At 39.9% G+C, this 18,341-nt stretch overlaps 1 protein-coding gene across 1 annotated transcript; it reads left to right on the top strand.

Annotated features, from left to right (window-relative positions):
- Window positions 1–484: 484 nt before the first annotated feature.
- On the top strand, window positions 485–5,289 carry LOC308439997 (leukocyte immunoglobulin-like receptor subfamily A member 5; the record flags this gene model as incomplete). Its single annotated transcript, XM_080941922.1, has 6 exons — window positions 485–518; window positions 717–752; window positions 920–1,204; window positions 1,340–1,645; window positions 4,936–4,986; window positions 5,114–5,289. The coding sequence occupies 6 exons, from the start codon at window positions 485–487 to the stop codon at window positions 5,287–5,289; spliced, it is 888 nt and encodes a 295-aa protein (XP_080798048.1).
- Between the last annotated feature and the right edge of the window lie 13,052 nt (window positions 5,290–18,341).

The raw sequence follows: 18,341 nt of genomic DNA, 5'->3' as shown, positions 1-18,341 counted from the left end.
CTGCACCCACCCTGCAACATTAATCTCCATCGTCCCAGAAGAATTTTTATGGCTACAGAATAACTGAGCCATGTAAGGGATCCCCAGAGCTGTGGATGAATATGCTGAAAGAGTGGATTCTCTGTGAGGAGTTTTTAAGAGAGAAGGATCAGTCTTTAGCCACCTTCAACTGGAAGGGGCCAACAAAGGAAGTTAACAAACCTGTTTGCTGCTGCACACTTAATAAGTGAGGTTAAGCAAGATGACCATATCTGTAAGAATTTCTGGAACCCATCCAAGTCATAGCTCTGAGGAAATGAGAGGAAGTTGCCAAGGGAGGGCTGGTTCCTTTCCTGTGTGCATTCTGAAGGTTCCTCTGCGTAATCATGTGATTCTAAGAATCCCACCTCTTTCTGAAGACCTCATACTTTGTGATATTTGTTTATCTGGTCAGACACTGTGGTCTCTTCTATAAGTACAATTGCAGCCACTGAGAGAAGGTGCCATGACTTTCATCTTCACAGCCGTGCTCTATCTGGGTAAGATTTGAAGAGGAGAAGGGTAATAATGGTCATACAGCCAGGTTCTAGCCAATCAGGAAAGCCTGGGAATAATGGTCATACAGCCAGGTTCTAGCCAATCAGGAAAGCCCGGGATGCTTAAGAGATTCCAGTGAAGGGAAGGGGTGCTTAGGTAGGTATTAGGGGCAAAGTTTTTTATAGAGGATTCTCTTCTAGGTCTGAATCTGGGACAGCAGACCTTGGCGTTGGAAGGTGAGTACTTGTGTAGCTGTTCCAGATCACTCCTCACTGAGGAACTGAAGCTACCTCTGCTCAATGGGGCCCGAGAACATCAGGTGATACCAGCAAAGGGGTGCTAGAGCTGAAGGCTAAGATCTGAGAAGGCGGTGTCCTTGACTGTGTCCCTCATATCTTTGCAGGGAATCCTCACAAGCCAACCCTCAGTGTTCAGCCAGGATCGGTTGTTGCCAGAGGGAAGCAGGTGACCATCTCATGTGAGGTGACGACAGGGACCCAGGAATACCGTCTTTATAAAGAAGGGGGTCCACATCCTTGGCGTACACAGAACACACCGAAGGCCACAAACAAGGCTCAGTTCTTGATTCCAACAATTGAACAGCGATATGGAGGGGTTTATCGCTGTTACTCTAAGACCCCCACTGGCTGGTCAGAGCACAGTGACCCTCTAGAGCTTGCAGTAACAGGTGAGAGAACACATGACCTCAAGCTGAGTCCCCAGAAAAGGGGTCTACTTTTAAGAGACCTGTCTCACAGCTCAACATTGGAAGGCAATGTAGGCTGGATACGTCCACTTCACATGCTACAACTTTTTCTTCTAGGACTGTATAGTAAACCCAGCCTGTACACCCAGCCCAGCACTGTGGTGACCTCAGGGGAGACTGTGACCCTTCAGTGCGTCTCACATCTGGGATTTAACAGGTTTGTTCTGACTAAAGAAGGAGAACAGAAGCCGTCCTTGATCCAGGACTCAGAGTTTATCAACTCTACTGGGCAATTCCAGAGCCTGTTTCTTGTGGGCCCTGTGACACCCAGCCAGAGGTGGATATTCAGGTGTTACGGCTATCATGTCAACAACCCCCAGGTGTGGTCGGAACCCAGCGATCCCTTGGAAATACACGTGTCAGGTGAGGAAGCTCCATTATTGATGCAATCAGTGGTTGATGACGTACGTTCATTGCCAAGAATGCTGCTTTTCCTAAGAGCGTCTCAGGAAGTAAGAGGATGAAAGAAACTGAACCAGAGCCCCAGGTTCAGAGATATGCCACTTGCAGGTAGAATATTAGGGGGCAGGTGTTTGACAGGTACCAGCTTTATGAGCCCCTAAGCCATAATCTCTAGGGCTGTCTGAAAATCGCTCATTGCTGACTTGGCAAGACTCTCAATCTCTCCCCTGAAGAGAACATGACTGTTGCTTACACATAGGTTATAAAAGCTTTTCTCTGTCCACAGGATAGGGAAGTGATCTCATCCACAGCCATGGCCTGTTATTTACAGAGTAGAGCTCTCAAGGCCAACTTCCCTCTGGGCTCTGCAAACTGGTGCAGATGCTGTGGTGTGCACAGCATCTCTTTCAAGTGGTCAGTATCTCGTGACTCTATGGAAACCCCGACCATAGTTCAGGAGTCCAGCGGGGCCACTTGGAAACTCAAAACTGCACAGGATCAACCAAGGGAGAAGAGTTGGTGGCCAAAATGAAGAATGAGGATCTTAGGAACAATAGACCAGGAAGTGCGGTAGGAGCAGAGTCAGCAAAAGCAGGAAGAGATCCACATCCTCAGAGCCAGGTTCAGTAGTCAGCACTTCCCCCATCTCTCTTTCTCTAGGACAGCCCTCTGTCATACTCCCCTCTCACTAAAGTCAATCACTGAAAATGATAGACTTTTTTTTTTCTGATCAAGGAGAGAATAGCTCCTCACTTTCTGTGTGTCTAAAATCAATTTCTCCTAGATCATCACTATCAGGCAGAATTCTCTAGGGGTGCTGTGGCTTCCCCTCTTGGGGACACCTAAAGATGTAGCTGTTGAAACTTATAATAACCCTATCTGTTGGTCCCCCTGTAGAACTCAAGGTCTTAGATAAGAGGACCTCCACCTGTTCTGTCTGTGCTTAAGAATCCACGCATTGCCCTGTCCCCAGGAGAGCTCTTGCCTCTAATGATAGGCTTTAGTAAAATCCAGGACAACATCATTCTAAAGTGACTGTAATGCAAAGATCAGAATAGGTCTGAAACACCTAGCAAGGAGGCCAGTGGGAAGCTTCTACCAAAGGGAGGGGTTCATCCGGATCTGCATGAAGCTATGTGGTGAGAGTAATGCGCATTTACAGGAAGGAACACACACAGTAGGGTCAGAGTTGTAGGTCAGGTGGTAGAATCATTGTCTAGCCTGCAGAAAGTCCTGACACTAAATACACTGGGAACCGTGATTGATACTTGTAATTACAGCTCTCAGAAAGCAGGAGGATCAGAAATTCAAAGTCATCCTGAGTGATATAGTGAGTTGAAGGCTAGTTTGGGCCAGGTAAGACACTGTCCCGTAGAAAAGAAAGGAGCAAAGAAGACAGATAGGAAGGAAGCAAGAGAGGAAGGAAATAAGAAAACGAATGACAGAAAAGATAGAAAGGAATGAGGAAGAGACAGATAGAGGGACTAAGAGAGAAACAGAATGAGAAATTAAATTAACAAATGTTGTCTCCCCAGACATTTTTAATCCCAGGACTCAAGAGACAGAGGCAGACAGATCTCTGAGTTTAAGGACAGCTTTGTCTGCCTAGCAGGTTTCCAGAAAGCCAAAGCTACAAAAGATTTTTGTCTCAAACAGAAACAAAGCAAGCAAGCAAACAAACAAAAAACTAAAAATCTTGGACTGTTTTATAAAAAATTTTCTATGAAAATTACCAGTAAAATGAGCATAAATAAAATTTTCCATTTAATTTTTTACATTTATTTTAATTTTAAAAATAATTTCACATATAAGAACTATATTTGCATTATTTATACCCCTTCTTCTTTTCTTCCAGCCCCTTCTAAGTATCCTTCAGTCTCTCTCAAATTCATGACCTTTTCATTAATCTTGCTATATGTATGTATATATACCACTTGCTATATATATGTCCAATGTGACATTTATTATTGCTTATAAGTATATGTGTTTAGGGCTCACCACTTGGCATTGGATACTTACCAGGGATGCATAACTGGAAAGGATTGGATTTTCCTTTTATAGTAGCCATCAGTTGTCTGTAGCTTCCTCAACTAAGGGTAGGAATGACATTTCACTCATCCACATTGGCATGCCAACTGATGTTATAATGCAGGCCTTGTTTAGATAGATACATATGCATATATATATATATATATATATATATATATATATATATATACACATACATACACATATACAATAAATTCATGGGTAAGACTCATTGACACAGATAGAAGACACATCTTACAGCAGATGTCTTGGTCCTCTGGTTCTTATAATATTTCTGAATTCTCGTATGACATAACTCCCGAGATTTAGCTGTAGAGGTTGTATTGTAACTCTGTCAGTTAGAGATGGCTACCTCTTTTATGTTTAATTGTTTTCTGTATTTTGACCAGTTGTAGATTTCTGTAAGGATTGCCATATACTGTGCAAGAGAGGTAGTGGGAGGGAGGGGGGAAGGGGAGGGAAGAGAGAGAGAAAGAGAGAGAAAGAGAGGGAGGGAGGGAGAGAGAGAGAGAGAGAGAGAGAGAGAGAGAGAGAGGGAGGGAGGGAGGAAGAGAGAGAGAGGGAGGGAGGGAGGAAGAGAGAGAGAGAGAGAGAGAGAGAGAGAGAGAGAGAGAGAGAGAGAGAGAGAGAGAGAAGAGGGGAGAGAGGGGAGAGGGGAGAGAGGGGAGAGAGGGGAGAGAGGGGAGAGAGGGGAGAGGGGAGAGGAGAGGGGGAGAGGGGAGGGGAGAGAGGAGAGAGAGGGGAGAGAGGGGAGAGAGGAGAGAGGAGAGAGAGGAGAGAAGAGAGAGAGAGGAGAGAAGAGAGAGAGAGAGGGGAAAGAGAGAAGAGAGAGAGGAGAGAAGAGAGAAAGAGAGGAAAGAGAGAGAGAGAGGGGAAAGAGAGAGGAGAGAGAGGGGGAAAGAGAGAAAGAAAGGAGAGAGAAAGAGATAAAGGAGAGAAAGAAGCTTTTGCGAGAGTTGGCCTGGAACCCACTGTGTAGATCAGGCTGTCCTCCAACTCACAGAGATCTGTCTGCCTCTGCCTCCCAAGTTCTGGGATAAAAGGCACTGGACACCACACATGACTTGGCTTTTTCTTTAAAAGTCATGTCTGTTAAAATGATGGTGAAGGGAAAAGAGGAAGAAAATAAAAACATAAGACCTAGGAGAAATATATGGGTTTCAAGTATTTCACACATCCTATGTTTTTCCTTTTGTTCTTAGAAGCATCTCATTCCTTCAGACCATCACCAAACATATCAGACCCCAAGACAGGTAAGTAAAGAGAATTCTTAGGTATAGGACTCAGTATAAAAGATTAAGTTCTATCCAGGGGAAGCAGACTCCTGGGCTGACTTTCATCTGCCCTGACCTCTGTAACCTCTTTTTGTATAATCTCTAGATTCACAGCCCCAGGACTACACAATGGAGAATCTCATCAGGATGGGGGTGTCAGTCTTGGTCCTTGTGCTTCTTGGCATTTTGTTGTTTGAAGCTCAGCACAGCCAAAGATGGACTGAACATGCAGCTGGGAGAGAAAGCAGTGCATCTTTTGTGGTGGCAGAGACTTGGGGATAAACCCAAAGTTCCCAGGTAGTTCTGTAAGAAGAATCTGGGGTTACAGTGGAAAACCATTTTCAGAGAACATAAGGGAGAAAAGGTGATGTGAGCATAGGGAAGCACCTGAGACTGTGGTAGGAAGGTCTTCCATAGACAATCATCTGTCTCTTCACCTGGATGTATGCTTTAGCTGACAGTCTCTTTTCTCCCCCTACCTCTAATAACCCTGTCTCATCAGTCAGGTTTGGTACCTAATCTTGTGTATCTTCTGCCTTTTCTCTTTTCCTTTATAATATGCTGCCACATTCCCCATTTGCATCATGACCCTTCATCTTGTCTACTGAAAACAAAGCAGCTGGCTGAGAGCAAAAATAATGCTCAAAAATCAGATTCAAAATGCAAAAAAGATGCTAATGCAAATGACGACCCAGCATTGCTCCTGAACCCTCAGTTTTTAACACATGTTCTTTATGTATTTTTCTTGAAATAAAAGATTTGCAATCAACATTCTTACATTTGAAGGAACTCTCTGGTAGAGGTACTGTTGACATGGCTTTGAAAATACCATTTTCTTAATAATAATTAAAGAAGAGGTCATGAATTTGGGAGGGAGTGTAAGGAAGCATGGGAAGAATTGGAGAAAAAAAGGAGATGTAGAAATGATATAAATACAGTACTCATATAGTAAATTCAGAAAAAAATCAAATATTTCCCACACATCTTGGTGTACTTGACTTTCCCTAATTACAGTACATAATCATTTCAGAGGCAACTCCATAACCCAAGTAGAATAGCATTTATGTGGAGTTTAGAACTGAGGTATGAAACTGACATACCTTTAAATTTAAAATTTCAGTGTTTACAGTATGTATTTATGAAAGCAGCTGGCCCGTAAATGATCAGTAATCTTGAAACACTTTGCTGTAAATTTTGATTAGTTCAGTGAAGACATTTTTGAAAAATGATTATATTTTTGTGTTATCTGCAATGGCACTTAAAATTCTTCCTAATATGAGAGACTTTAATTTACTTCCTGGCTGTACTGGCTGGTTTTGTGTCAACTTGACACAAGTTGGAGTTATCACAGAGAAAGGAACCTCAGTTGAGGAAATGCCTCCATGAGATCCAGCTGTAAGTGATCACGGGAGGAGGGTCTAGACCATTGTGCGTGGTGCCATCCCTGGGCTTGTAGACCTGGGTTCTATAAGAAGAAAGAAGGCTAAGCAAGCTAGGGGAAGCAAGCCAGTAAGTGACATCCCTCCATGGCCTCTGCATCAGCTTCTGCTTCCTGACCTGCTTGAGTTCCAGTCCTGACTTCCTTTGGTTATGAACAGTAATGAGGAAGTGTAAGCTGAATAAACCCTTTTCTCCCCAACTTTCTTCTTGGTTATAATGTTTTGTGCAGGAATAGGAACCCTGACTAAAACACTGGCCTTACTGCAATAATTAGGGCCTTACATAGAAACCAGAACATTTTATGGAAAGAAGGGATATTGTTGTTTTCTTCCTGATTTAAAATTTGACTTATGAGCTTTATAGGTTTTCATTGTTATATATAATGCTAAATTCAGTCCAGCATATTATCTTATTCGGATGGAAAACTTATCTGTTTCTAGTTCTCTTTGATTGTTTATAGTGTTCTCACAAAAAGGAGCCATCATGACTGCCCTCCCAAAGTCTCAACAAGCAGCTGAAAGAGTCAGAAGCAGATATTTACACCCAACCAATGGACAGAAGCTGCTGACCCCCGTGGTGGCTGAATTAGGGAAAAGCTGGAAGAAGCTGAGGAGGTCAAACCTATAGGAAGACAATTAGTCTCAACTGACCTGGAGACCCACCTCCACCCCGAGATCTCAGATACTGGGCCACCAAACAGGCAGAGTATACCAGCTAATATGAGGTCCCCAGCACATATTCAGCAGAGAACTGCCGAACCAGGACTGAGTCAGAGAAGATGACCCAGGCCATCCAGGCCCCAGGAAGAAGTCTGGTGTGGTGGGGAGTGGGGGTGGGGACATCTTCATGGAGACAGGTTTGGGGGAAGAGGTGTGGGATATGGATCAGTCAGAGGGTGGACCAGGAGAGAGATAAAATCTGGACTTTAAAAAAGAAAGTGACAAATGGTATTTCTTTATCTATACGAATGCCTTCAATGTGTATGCTTCCATTTTCTTTCCTTGTTGATGTAATAAATGATATTAATTACTTTATAAATGACTCAGGCTTACAAGCCCATGTAAATGACTTGCTCATGTTGTACATATTGGATCAAATTTGATAATACATTTATGCACTACTAACAATAAAATATATTCTGATATACAATAGTCTCATCATGTATGAGGTGCATTCTGACTGCTGTAATACCCTGCCTTAGTTAACTTTCTATATCTTTTTTTCATAATTTTTATTAGATACTCTGTATTTACATTTGAGATGTTATTCCTTTCCCCTGCCCCACTCCCATCGCCCTCCCCTTCCATTTGCCTTCACAAAGGTGCACTAACTCCTAATCACCCTCTCTACCCCATTGCCTTGGCATTCCTCTACATTGGGAAAGCATGCCCTCCTTGGGCCAAAAGCCTCTTCTCACATTGATGCCAGACACTCCTATCTTCAGCTACATATGCAACCGGATCAATAGGTCTCTCAATGTGTGCACAAAGGTTGTTGTTTTAGTCCATGGGAGTTTTGGAGAGTTTGGTTGGTTGATAATGTTGTTCTTCCCATAAGGTTGCAACTTCTTTCAGCTCCTTAAGTCCTTTCTTTAGCGCCCTCATTGGGGTCCTCAAGTTCACTCCAATGGTTAGCTGAAAGCATGAACAGCTGTATTTATATGATGCTAATATAGTCCCTGAGGGGCATCTCTATCTGGTTTCAGCCAGTAAGCACTTCTTGGGATCAGCTACAGTGCTTGAATTTGATGGTTGCATATGTTGTGGATCCTAAGGGGAGCTTCTGATTGATTTTTCTTCAATCCCTGTTCCTCTAATCTTGCATTTCCTCCCATGAGTGTTTTGTTCTCCTAAGAAAAACTGAGGCATTCCTGTTTAGGCCTTCCTCCTTTTTGAGCTTCATAATGTCTGTGAATTGTTTATTGGGTATTTAGAGCTTTCTGAGGATAGTATCTGCTTATTAGTGAGTGCATACCACGTGTGTCCTTTGTGACTGGGTAATCTCAGGATGATAGTCTCTAGTTCCATCCATTTGCCTACGAATTTCATGAAGTCATTGTTTCCAGTAGATGAGTAGTACTCCATTGTGTAAATATACCACACTTTCTGTACCCATTCCTCTGTTGAAGAACATATGGGTTCTTTCCAGCTTCTGGCTGCTATAAACATGGTGGAGCATGTGTTCTTGTTATATGTTGGAGCATGTTTGGGGTATATGCCCAGGAGTAGAATAGCTGGGTTTTCAGGTAGTACTATGTCCAATTTTCTGAGGAACCGCCAGACTGATTTCCAGAGTGGTTGTATCAGCTTACAACCTCACCAACAGTGGAGGAATGTTCCTTTTTCTCTACATCCTCACCAGCATCTGATATCGCCTGAGTTTTTTATCTTAGCCATTCTGACTGGTGTGAGGTGGAATCTCAGGGCTGTTTTAATTTGCATTTCCCTGATAACTACTGATGTTGAGCATTTCCTTAGGTGCTTCTCAGCCATTTGATATTCCTCAACTGAGAATTCTTTGTTTAGTTCTGTACTCCATTTTTTAATAAGATTATTTGATTCTCTGTAGCCTAGCTTCCTGAGTTCCTTGTATATATTGGATAATAGCACTCTATCAGATGTAGGATTGGAAAAGATCCTTTACCAATCTTTTGGCTGCTGTTTTGTCTTTTTAACAGTGTCCTTAACCTTACAGAAGCTTTGCAATTTCACAAGCTTTCATTTGTCCATTCTTGATCTTAGAGCATAAGCCATTTGTGTTCTGTTCAGGAATTTTTCCCTGTTCCTATGTGTTCTAATCTCTTCCGCACTTTCTCTTCTAATAGTTTCAGTGTACCTCATACTGTGTGGAGGTCTTTGATCTACTGGACTTGAGCTTTGTACAAGGAGATAGGAAAGGATCAATTTGCATTCTTCTGAGTGCTGAGTGCAAGTTGAACCAACACCATTTGTTGAAGAGGCTGTCCTTTCTCCATAGAATGTTTTTAGCTCCTTTGTCAAAGATCAAGTGGCCATATATGTGGGGGTTCATTTCTGGGTCTTCAATTCCATTGATCTACCTGACTATCTTTGTACCAATACCATGCAGTTTTTTTAATCACAATTGTTTTGTAATATCGATTGAGATCAGTGATGATTCCCCCAGAGTGTTTTTATTCTTGAGAATATATGTCACTATTCTAGGAATTTTGTTATTCAGACAAATTTGCAAATTGCTATTTCCAATTCTATGAAGAATTGAGTTGGAATTTTGATGGGGATCGTATTAAATTTGTAGATTGTTTTAGGCAAGATGGCCATTTTTACAATGTTGATCCTGCCAATCCATGAGTATGGGAGATCTTTTCATCTTCTGAGATCTTTAGTTTCCTTCTTCAGAGTCTTGAAGTTCTTGTCATACAGATATTTCGCTTGCTTGGTTAGGGTAACCCCAAGGTATTTTATATTTTGTGTGACTATTGTGAAGGGTGTCTATTCCCTATTTTTTTCCTCAGCCTGTTTATTTATTTAGTAGAGGAAGGCGGTTGATTTGTTTGAGTTTATTTTATATCCAGTCACTTTGTTAAAGTTATTCATCAGCTGTAAAAAGTTCTCTGGTGGAATTTTTGAGGTCACTTAAGTATACTATCATATCATCTGCAAATAGTGATATTTTGACTTCTTCCTTTCCAATGTGAATCCTTTTTATTTCTTTTTGTTGTATGGTGGCTCTGGCTAGTATTTCCAGTACTGTATTGAATAGGTAGGGGGAGATTGGGCAGCCTTGTCTAGTCCCTGATCTTAGTGGGATTGCTTCAAGCTTCTCACCCTATAGTTTGATATTGGTTACTGATTTGGTGTATATTGATTTTACTATGTTAGGGTATGAGCCTTGAATACCTGACCTTTTCTAGACTTTTATCATGACGAAATGTTGAATTTTGTTGAATGCTTTCTCAGAATCTAGTGAGAGTATCATGTGTTTTTTAAATTTGTTTATTTTGTGGATGACATTGATGGATTTCAGTATACTGAGTAATTCTCGCATCCCAGAGATGAAGCCTACTTGATCATGGTGGACGATTGTTTTGATGTGATCTTGGATTCGGTTTGCAATAATTTTATTACGTATTTTTGCATCAAGGTTCATGAGCGAAATTGGTCTGAAGTTCTCTTTCTTTTTAGGGTCTCTGTGTGGTTTAGGAATGAGCACAATTGTGGCTTCAAAGAATGAACAGGTAGTGTTCTCTCTGTTTCTATTATTTGGAATATTTTGAAGAGTATTAGTATTAGGTCTTCCATGAATAGCTGAAAGAATTCTGCACTAAACCCATCTGGTCCTGGGATTTTTTTGGTTGGGAGGCTTTTGATGACTGCTTCTATTTATTTAGGGATTATGGGGTTGTTTAGATGGTCTGTCTGATCCTGATTAACTTTGGTACCTGGTATCTGTCCTTTAGATTTTTCAGTTTCATTTCAGATAGTTTTTGCAATTGGATCTGATGAGTTTTTAAATTTCCTCAGTTTCTGTTGTTATGTCTCCCTTTCATTTCTAATTTTGTTAATTTGAATACTTTGTCTGTGCCCTCTTGTTAGTCTGCCTAATTGTTTATTGATTTTGTTTATTTTCTCAAAGAGCCAGCTCTTGTTTTTTTGATTCTTTCTGTAGTTCTTTGTGTTTCTATTTGGTTGATTTCAGTCCTGAGTGTGTGTATTTCCTGATGTCTACTACTCTTGGGTGTATCTGCTTCTTTTTGTTCTAGAGCTTTCAGGTGTCCTGTCAAGAATGTTCTCTCCAGTTTCTTTTAGGCAGTACTTAGAGCTATGAGTTTTCTTCTAATCACTGCTTTCATTTCATCCCGTAAGTTTGGGTAGGTTGTGCATTTATTTTTGTTAAATAAGTACTCTTTGATTTTTTTCTTGACCAGTTTATCATTGAGTAGAGCAGTGTTGAGCTTTTATATTTATGTGTGCTTTTTATTGTTTTTGTTGTTATTGGAGACCAGCCTTAGTCCATGGTGATCTGAATGGATTTATAGAATTATTTTAATGTTCTTGAATCTATTGAGGCATGTTTTTTGCCTGACTATATGGTCAATTTTGGAGAAGGTGCCTTGAAGTGCTGAGAAGATGTATTCTTTTGTTTTAGAATGAAATATTTTATTGATGTCTGTTAAATATATGTGGTTCATAACTTTTGTTAGTTTCACTGTGTCTCTGTTCAATTTCTACTTCCATGATCTGTCCATTGATGAGAGTGGGATGTCGAAGTCTCCCATTGTTATTGCATGTGGTGCAATATATGCTTTGCACTTTAGTAGAGTTTCTTTTATGAATGTAGATGCTCTTGTATTTGGAGCATAGATGTTCAGGATTGAGTTCATCATGTTCAGGATTGAGTTCATCTTGATAGATTTTAACTTTGATGAGTAAAAGTGTTCTTCCTTGTCTTTTTAAATGACTTTTGGTTGAAAATCTATTTTATTCCCTATTAGGATAGCTACTCCAGCTTGTTTCTTGGGACCATTTGTTTGGAAGGGTTTTTCCCAACCTTTTACTCTGAGGTAGTGTCTCTCTATTGCTGGGATGAGTTTCCTGTATCCAGAAAAATGCTGGATTCTGTTTACATAGCCAGTCTGATAGTCTGTGTCTTTTTATTGGGGAATTGACTTCATTGATGTTAACAGATATTAAGGAACAGTGATTTTTGTCTTATGCTACTTTTGTTGTTAGAGGTAGAATTATGTTTGTGTGTTTTTCTTCTTTGCTGTTTTTTGCAAGAAGATTTTTTTTTTGATCTTCGTAGGGTGATGTTTCCCTCTTTTTGATGGACTTTTCCATCTATTCTTCTTCTTCTTCTTCTTCTTCTTCTTCTTCTTCTTCTTCTTCTTCTTCTTCTTCTTCTTCTTCTTCTTCTTCTTCTTCTTCTTCTTCCTCTTCCTCTTCTTCTTCTTCTTCTTCTTCTTCTTCTTCTTCTTCTTCTTCTTCTTCTTTTTCTTCTTCTTCTTCTTCTTCTTTTTTACAGAGATGGCATTTATTAACATGAGATATTTGTCCTTTAACTTGACATTTAACACAGCCCTGTTGTCTCTGAGACCTTCAAGTCATACATACATTTTCTTTTTTCTTTTTTCTTTAAACTTTATTTTAAAAAACAAAGATAAAAGATAAAAAATTTTAAACATTTTTGCATAATGTATACAAATACAATTGTGTCAGTGCTTGGCTTTTTTTTTTTCTTTTTTTTAAGGTTTAATACTCTGCATTAAGGTCTTACTAGTTATAATGAGCAAAAAGTACATGTAAAACAGGGTGTAACCCGGAATTAGTCAACATTTTCTTGGTGTGTAAAAATTGAGCATGACTTTTTTTTGTTTGTTTGTTTTCTTTTTTTTTCTTTTTTTCTTGAATTTCACACAGTCTGTGAGTTGTTTTTGAGTCAGTCCCAGCCTCTGGGATTAGCATTTCACTATCAGTGACTGCATATTATGTCTGTTCTTTTGTGACTGAGTTATCTCACTCAGGATGATATTCTCTAGATGCAAACATTTTCTTTTTTTTTTTAAACAACTTTATTTTACAAAACAAAGATAAATGTACAAATTTTAAGCATTGTTTGCATAAAATTATATAATACATTTTTGTCAGTACTGTTTTTCAGATTTTAAAATAATTTTTACATAAAACTGTATGAATATATTTTTTAGTCAGTACTTGATTTTTTTTAAAGGTTTGATAGTATGCATTGAAAACTTAATAGTTACAATGAGCATAAAGTACATGTAAAACAAAATGTAACATGGAAATAGTCAAACTTTTCTTGTTGTATAGAGATTTTTTTGTTTTGTTTTGTTTTGTTTTCTTTATTTCTTGGACTTCATACATTCTGTGAGTTGTTTCTGGGGCAGTGCGAGCCTCTGGGATTAGTATCCCATTATCAGTGACTGCATATTATGTCTGTTCTTTTGTGACTGGGTTATCTCACTCAGAATGATATTCTCTAGATGCAGGCATTTTCTTAAGAATTTGGTCAAGTCATTGTTTCTGGTGGCTGAGTAGTATTCCATTGTGTAAATGTACCACAATTTTTGTATCCATTCATCCTCTGAAGGAAATCTGGGTTCTTTCCAGCTTGTGGCTATTATAAATAGAGCTGTTATGAACATTGTGGTACATATATCTTTGTGGTGTACTAGGGTGTCTCTGGGGTATATGTCCAGAAGTGGAATAGCTGGGTCTTCAGGTAGTATTATGTCCAATTTTCTGAGGTATCACCAGACTGATTTCCAGAGTGGTTATATTAGTTTGCAACCCCACCAACAGTGGAGAAGGGTTTCTCTTTCTCTACAACCTCTCCAGCATCTGTTGCCATCTGAGTTTTGGATCTTGGCCAATCTGACTGGTGTGAGGTGGAATCTCAGGGTTGTTTTGATTTGCATTTCCCTGATGGCTAAGGATGTCAAGCACTTTCTCAGATATTTCTCAGCCATTCGATATTCCTCAACTGAGAAAGTTTTGTTTAGCTCTGTACCCCATTTTTTAATAGGGTTATTTGATTCTCTGGTGTCTAGCTTTTTGAATTCTTTGTATACCTTAGATATTAGGCTTCTAACTGATGTGGAGTTGGTAAAAATATTTCCCATTCTGTTGGATGCCATTTTGTTTTCTTGACAATGTCCTTAGCATTACAGAAACTTTGCAATCTCATTAAGTCCCATTTGTTAATCTTTGACCTTAGAGCTTGAGCCATTGGTGTTTTGTTCAGGAAATTTTTTCCTGTGCCTATATGTTCTAAAGTTTTCCCTACTTTCTCATCTAATAGTTTCAGTGTATGTGGTTTAATGTGGAGATCTTTGATCCACTTACACTTGAGCTTTGTACAAGGAGATAAGAAAGGATCTATTTTCATTCTTTTGCATGTTGAGTGCCAGTTGGACCAGCACCATTTGTTGAATAGGCTGTCCTTTTTCCATTGAATGTTTACGGCTCCTTTGTCAAAAATCAGGTGACCATGTATGTGAGGGCTCATTTCTGGATCTTCTATCTATTCCATTGATTCACATCCCTATTTCTGTACCAGTACCATGCAGTTTTCAGCACAATTGCCTTGTAATATAGCTTGAGGTCAGGGATAGTGATTCCCGCAGATGTTTTCTTGTTGTTGAGGATGGATTTCATTATTCTAGGTCTTTTGTTATTCCATATGAAATTGCACATTGATCTTTCCAATTCCATGAAGAACTGTGTTGGAATTTTGATGGGGATTGCGTTGAATCTGTAGATTGCTCTTAGGATGGCCATTTTAAAAATGTTGATCTTTCCAATCCATGAGCATGGGAGATCTTTCCATTTTCTGAGATCCTCCTCAATTTCCCTCTTTAGAGGTTTGAAGTTCTTGTCGTAGAGGTCTTTCACTTGCTTAGTTAGAGTCACACCAAGGTATTTCATAGTTTTTGTGACAATTGTGAAGGGTACCTTTTCCATAATTTCTTTCTCCACATGTTTGTCCTTTGAGTATAGGAAGGCTACTGATTTGTTTGAGTTGATTTTGTATCCAGCCACTTTGCTGAACTTCTTTATCAGCTGTAGGAGTTCTCTGGTGGAGTTTTTGGGGTCACTTAAGTACACTATCATGTCATCGGCAAAGAGTGATGTTTTTATCTCTTCGTTTCCAATTTATATCCCCTTGATCTCCTTTTGCTGTCTAATTGCTCCAGCCAGGACTTCCAGTACTATGTTGAATAGGTAGGGGGAGAATGGGCAGCCTTGTCCAGACCCTGATTTTAGTGGAATTGCTTCAAGGTTTCCACCATTAAGTTTGATGTTGGCTGTTGGTTTGCTCTATATTGCTTTTTTATGTTTAAGTATGGACCTTGGATTCCTGTTCTTTCCAGGACTTTTAACATGAAGGGGTGTTGAATTTTGTCAAATGCTTTCTCAGCATCTAGTGAGATGATCATGTGATTTTGTTCTTTGAGTTTTTTATTTGGTGAATTTCGTTGATGGATTTCCTTATATTAAACCATCCCTGCAATCCAGGGATGAAGCCTACTTGGTCATGATGAATGATCATTTTGATGTGTTCTTGGATTCGGTTTGCAAGGATTTTGTTGAGTATTTTTGTGTCAATGTTCATAAGTGAGATTAGTCTGAAGTTCTTTTTCCTTGTAGGGTCTTTGTGTAGTTTAGGTACGAGGGTTATTGTAGCCTCAAAAAATGAGTTGGGTAGCATTCCATCAGATTTTATCTTTTGGAATAGTTTGGAGAATATTGGTGTTATATCTGCAATAAATGTCTGATAAAATTCTGCACTGAACCTGTCTGGACCTGGGCTTTTTTTGGTTAGGAGACTTTTGATGACTTCTTCTATTTCTTTAGGTGTTATAGGGTTATTTAGATGGTTTACTTGGTCCTGGTTTAACTTTGGGATCTTGTATCTGTCTAGGAATTCATCCATTTCCTCCAGATTTTCCAATTTTGTGGAATATAAGTTTTTGTAGTAGGATCTGATGATTTCTTGAATTTCCTCAGTTTCAGTTGTTATGTCTCCACTTTCCTTTCTGATTTTGTTAATTTGGCTACTCTCTCTTTGCCCTCTAGTTAGTCTGGCTAGCGGTTTATCAATCTTGTTGATTTTCTCAAAGAACCAACTCTTGGTTTTGTTGATTTTTTCAATGGTTCTTTTTGTTTCTCTTTGTTCCATTTCTGCCCTAATTTTGATTATTTTTTGCTGTCTACTTCTCTTAGGTGTATCTGCTTCCTTTTGTTCTAGAGCTTTTAGCTGTGCTGTCAAGTTGCTGATGTGTGCTCTCAAATTTCTTTTTGGAAGCTATCAGGGCTATGAGTTTTCTTTTCAGTACTGCTTTCATTGCATAGGTTTGGGTATGTTGTGTTTTCCTTTTCATTGAATTCTATAAAATCCTTAATTTCTTTCTTTATTTCTTCTTTGACCCTGCTATTGTTTAATAGAGAGTTGTTTAGTTTCCATGGGTATGTGGGATTTTATTGTCTTTGTTGTTTTTAAAGACCAGCCTTAGACCATGGTGGTCTGAGATGATTCATGGGAGTATTTCAATCTTCTTGTATCGATTGAGGCTCGTTCAGTGTCCAATTATGTGGTCAATTTTGAGAAGGTCCCATGGGGTGCTGAGAAGAAGGAATTTAAAATGGAAATTAACACAATAAAGAAAACACTAAAAGAGATAACCCTAGAGATAGAACATTTAAAAAAGAAACCAGGAGTCGTAGAAGCAAGCATTTCCAATAGACTACAAGAGATGGAAGAGAGTATCTCGGGGGCCGAAGACAACATTGTAAACATAGACAAAACAGCCAGAGAAGATGCAAAAACCAAAAAGCTCCTAACTCAAAATATCCAGGAGATTCAGGACCTAATGAGAAAACCAAACCTAAGGATAATAGGAATAGAAGAGGGAGAAGAATATCAACTAAGAGGCACAGTAAATATCTTCAACAAAATTGTAGAAGAAAACTTCCCTACCCTTAAGAATGAGATGACCACAAGCATAAAAGAAGCCTTCAGAACTCCAAATAGGTTGGACCAGAAAAGAAATTCCTCCCAACACATAATAGTCAAAACACCAAGTGCCCAAAACAAAGAAAGAATAATAAAAGCCATAAGGGAAAAAGGTCACGTAACATATAAAGGCAGACCAATCAGAATCACACCCGATTTCTCAACAGAGACTATGAATGCTAGAAGAGCCTGGAAAGACATCATTCAGACCCCAAGAGAGCACAAGTGCCAGCCCAAGCTGCTATACCCAGCAAAACTATCAATCACCATAGATGGAGAGATGAAGATATTTCATTCCTTCATCTCTTTGGTTCCGTTTTCCTCTAGTTCTTTGAGTTCTTTGAGTGTTTTTCTTGTTTCCTCTTTAAAAGCTTCGGATTGTTTTTGCTTTTCCTCCTGTTCTTGTTTAAGGATCTCTATCAGCGTCTTGAGGTATTATTTTAGGTCTGTGTCTTCATTTTCTGGAGTGCTTGGCATTCCAATGTTTGCTATGATGGGAGAGCTGGGTACTGGTGTTGCCAGGTTGTCTTGGTTTTCTTGGGATATACTCTTTCGCTTTCTTCTTGCCATCTTGTTGTCAGTGATATGTTCTTGCCTTTCCTTTGTACCTGGTCTGTGTCCCTGGATCTCCACTGGTCTTGGTGACGGATGGTCCGAGCCCTGTTCTGCCCCCAAAAGCCGCCAGGTTGGAACAGAGGTTTCAATGCTGGGTTCCTGGTCCCTGGATCAGGCAGGACAGGGGCGCACTTTCCGTGCACACTCAGCAGAGATCTCTCTGCTCCCTGGCTGCTCGGATCTCCTTCTCACCAGGCCTTAACCTTTGGGAACTGCTGGTCCAGGTGGCAGATGGGTCAAGCCCTGTTCTTCACCCCAAAGCTGCCGGGTGGGAACAGAGGTCCCAATGCTGGGGTCCTGGTCCCTGGATCAGGCAGGGCAGGGGTGTGCTTTCCGTGTGCATTTGGCAGAGATCTCTCTGCTCCCTGGCTGCTCAGTTCCCCTTCTCACCAGTCTTTAAACCTTTGGGACCTGCTGGTCCAGGTGGCAGATGGGCCGAGCCCTGTTCTGCGCCCCCGTCTATTATTCTTTGTAGTGCTGAATTTTTGGATAGATATTGTGTAAATTTGCTTTTATCCTGAAATATCCTGGTTTCTCCATTTATGGTAATTGAGAGTTTTGCTGGATATAGTAACTTGGGCTGGCTTTTGTGTTTTTTTAGGGTCCTTATGATGTCTGTCCATGATCTTCTAGCTTTCATAGTCTCTGTTAAAAAGTCTGGCATAATTTTTATGGGTCTGCCTTTATATGTTACCTGTTCTTTTTCCCTTACTGCTTTTAGTATTCTTTCTTTGTTTTGAACATTTGTTGTTTTGAGTTTATGT

The sequence above is a fragment of the Micromys minutus genome (assembly GCF_963924665.1).
Source record: "Micromys minutus genome assembly, chromosome: 30".
NCBI lineage: Eukaryota > Metazoa > Chordata > Mammalia > Rodentia > Muridae > Micromys > Micromys minutus.
This window is presented reverse-complemented; position numbering and strand designations above follow the sequence as displayed.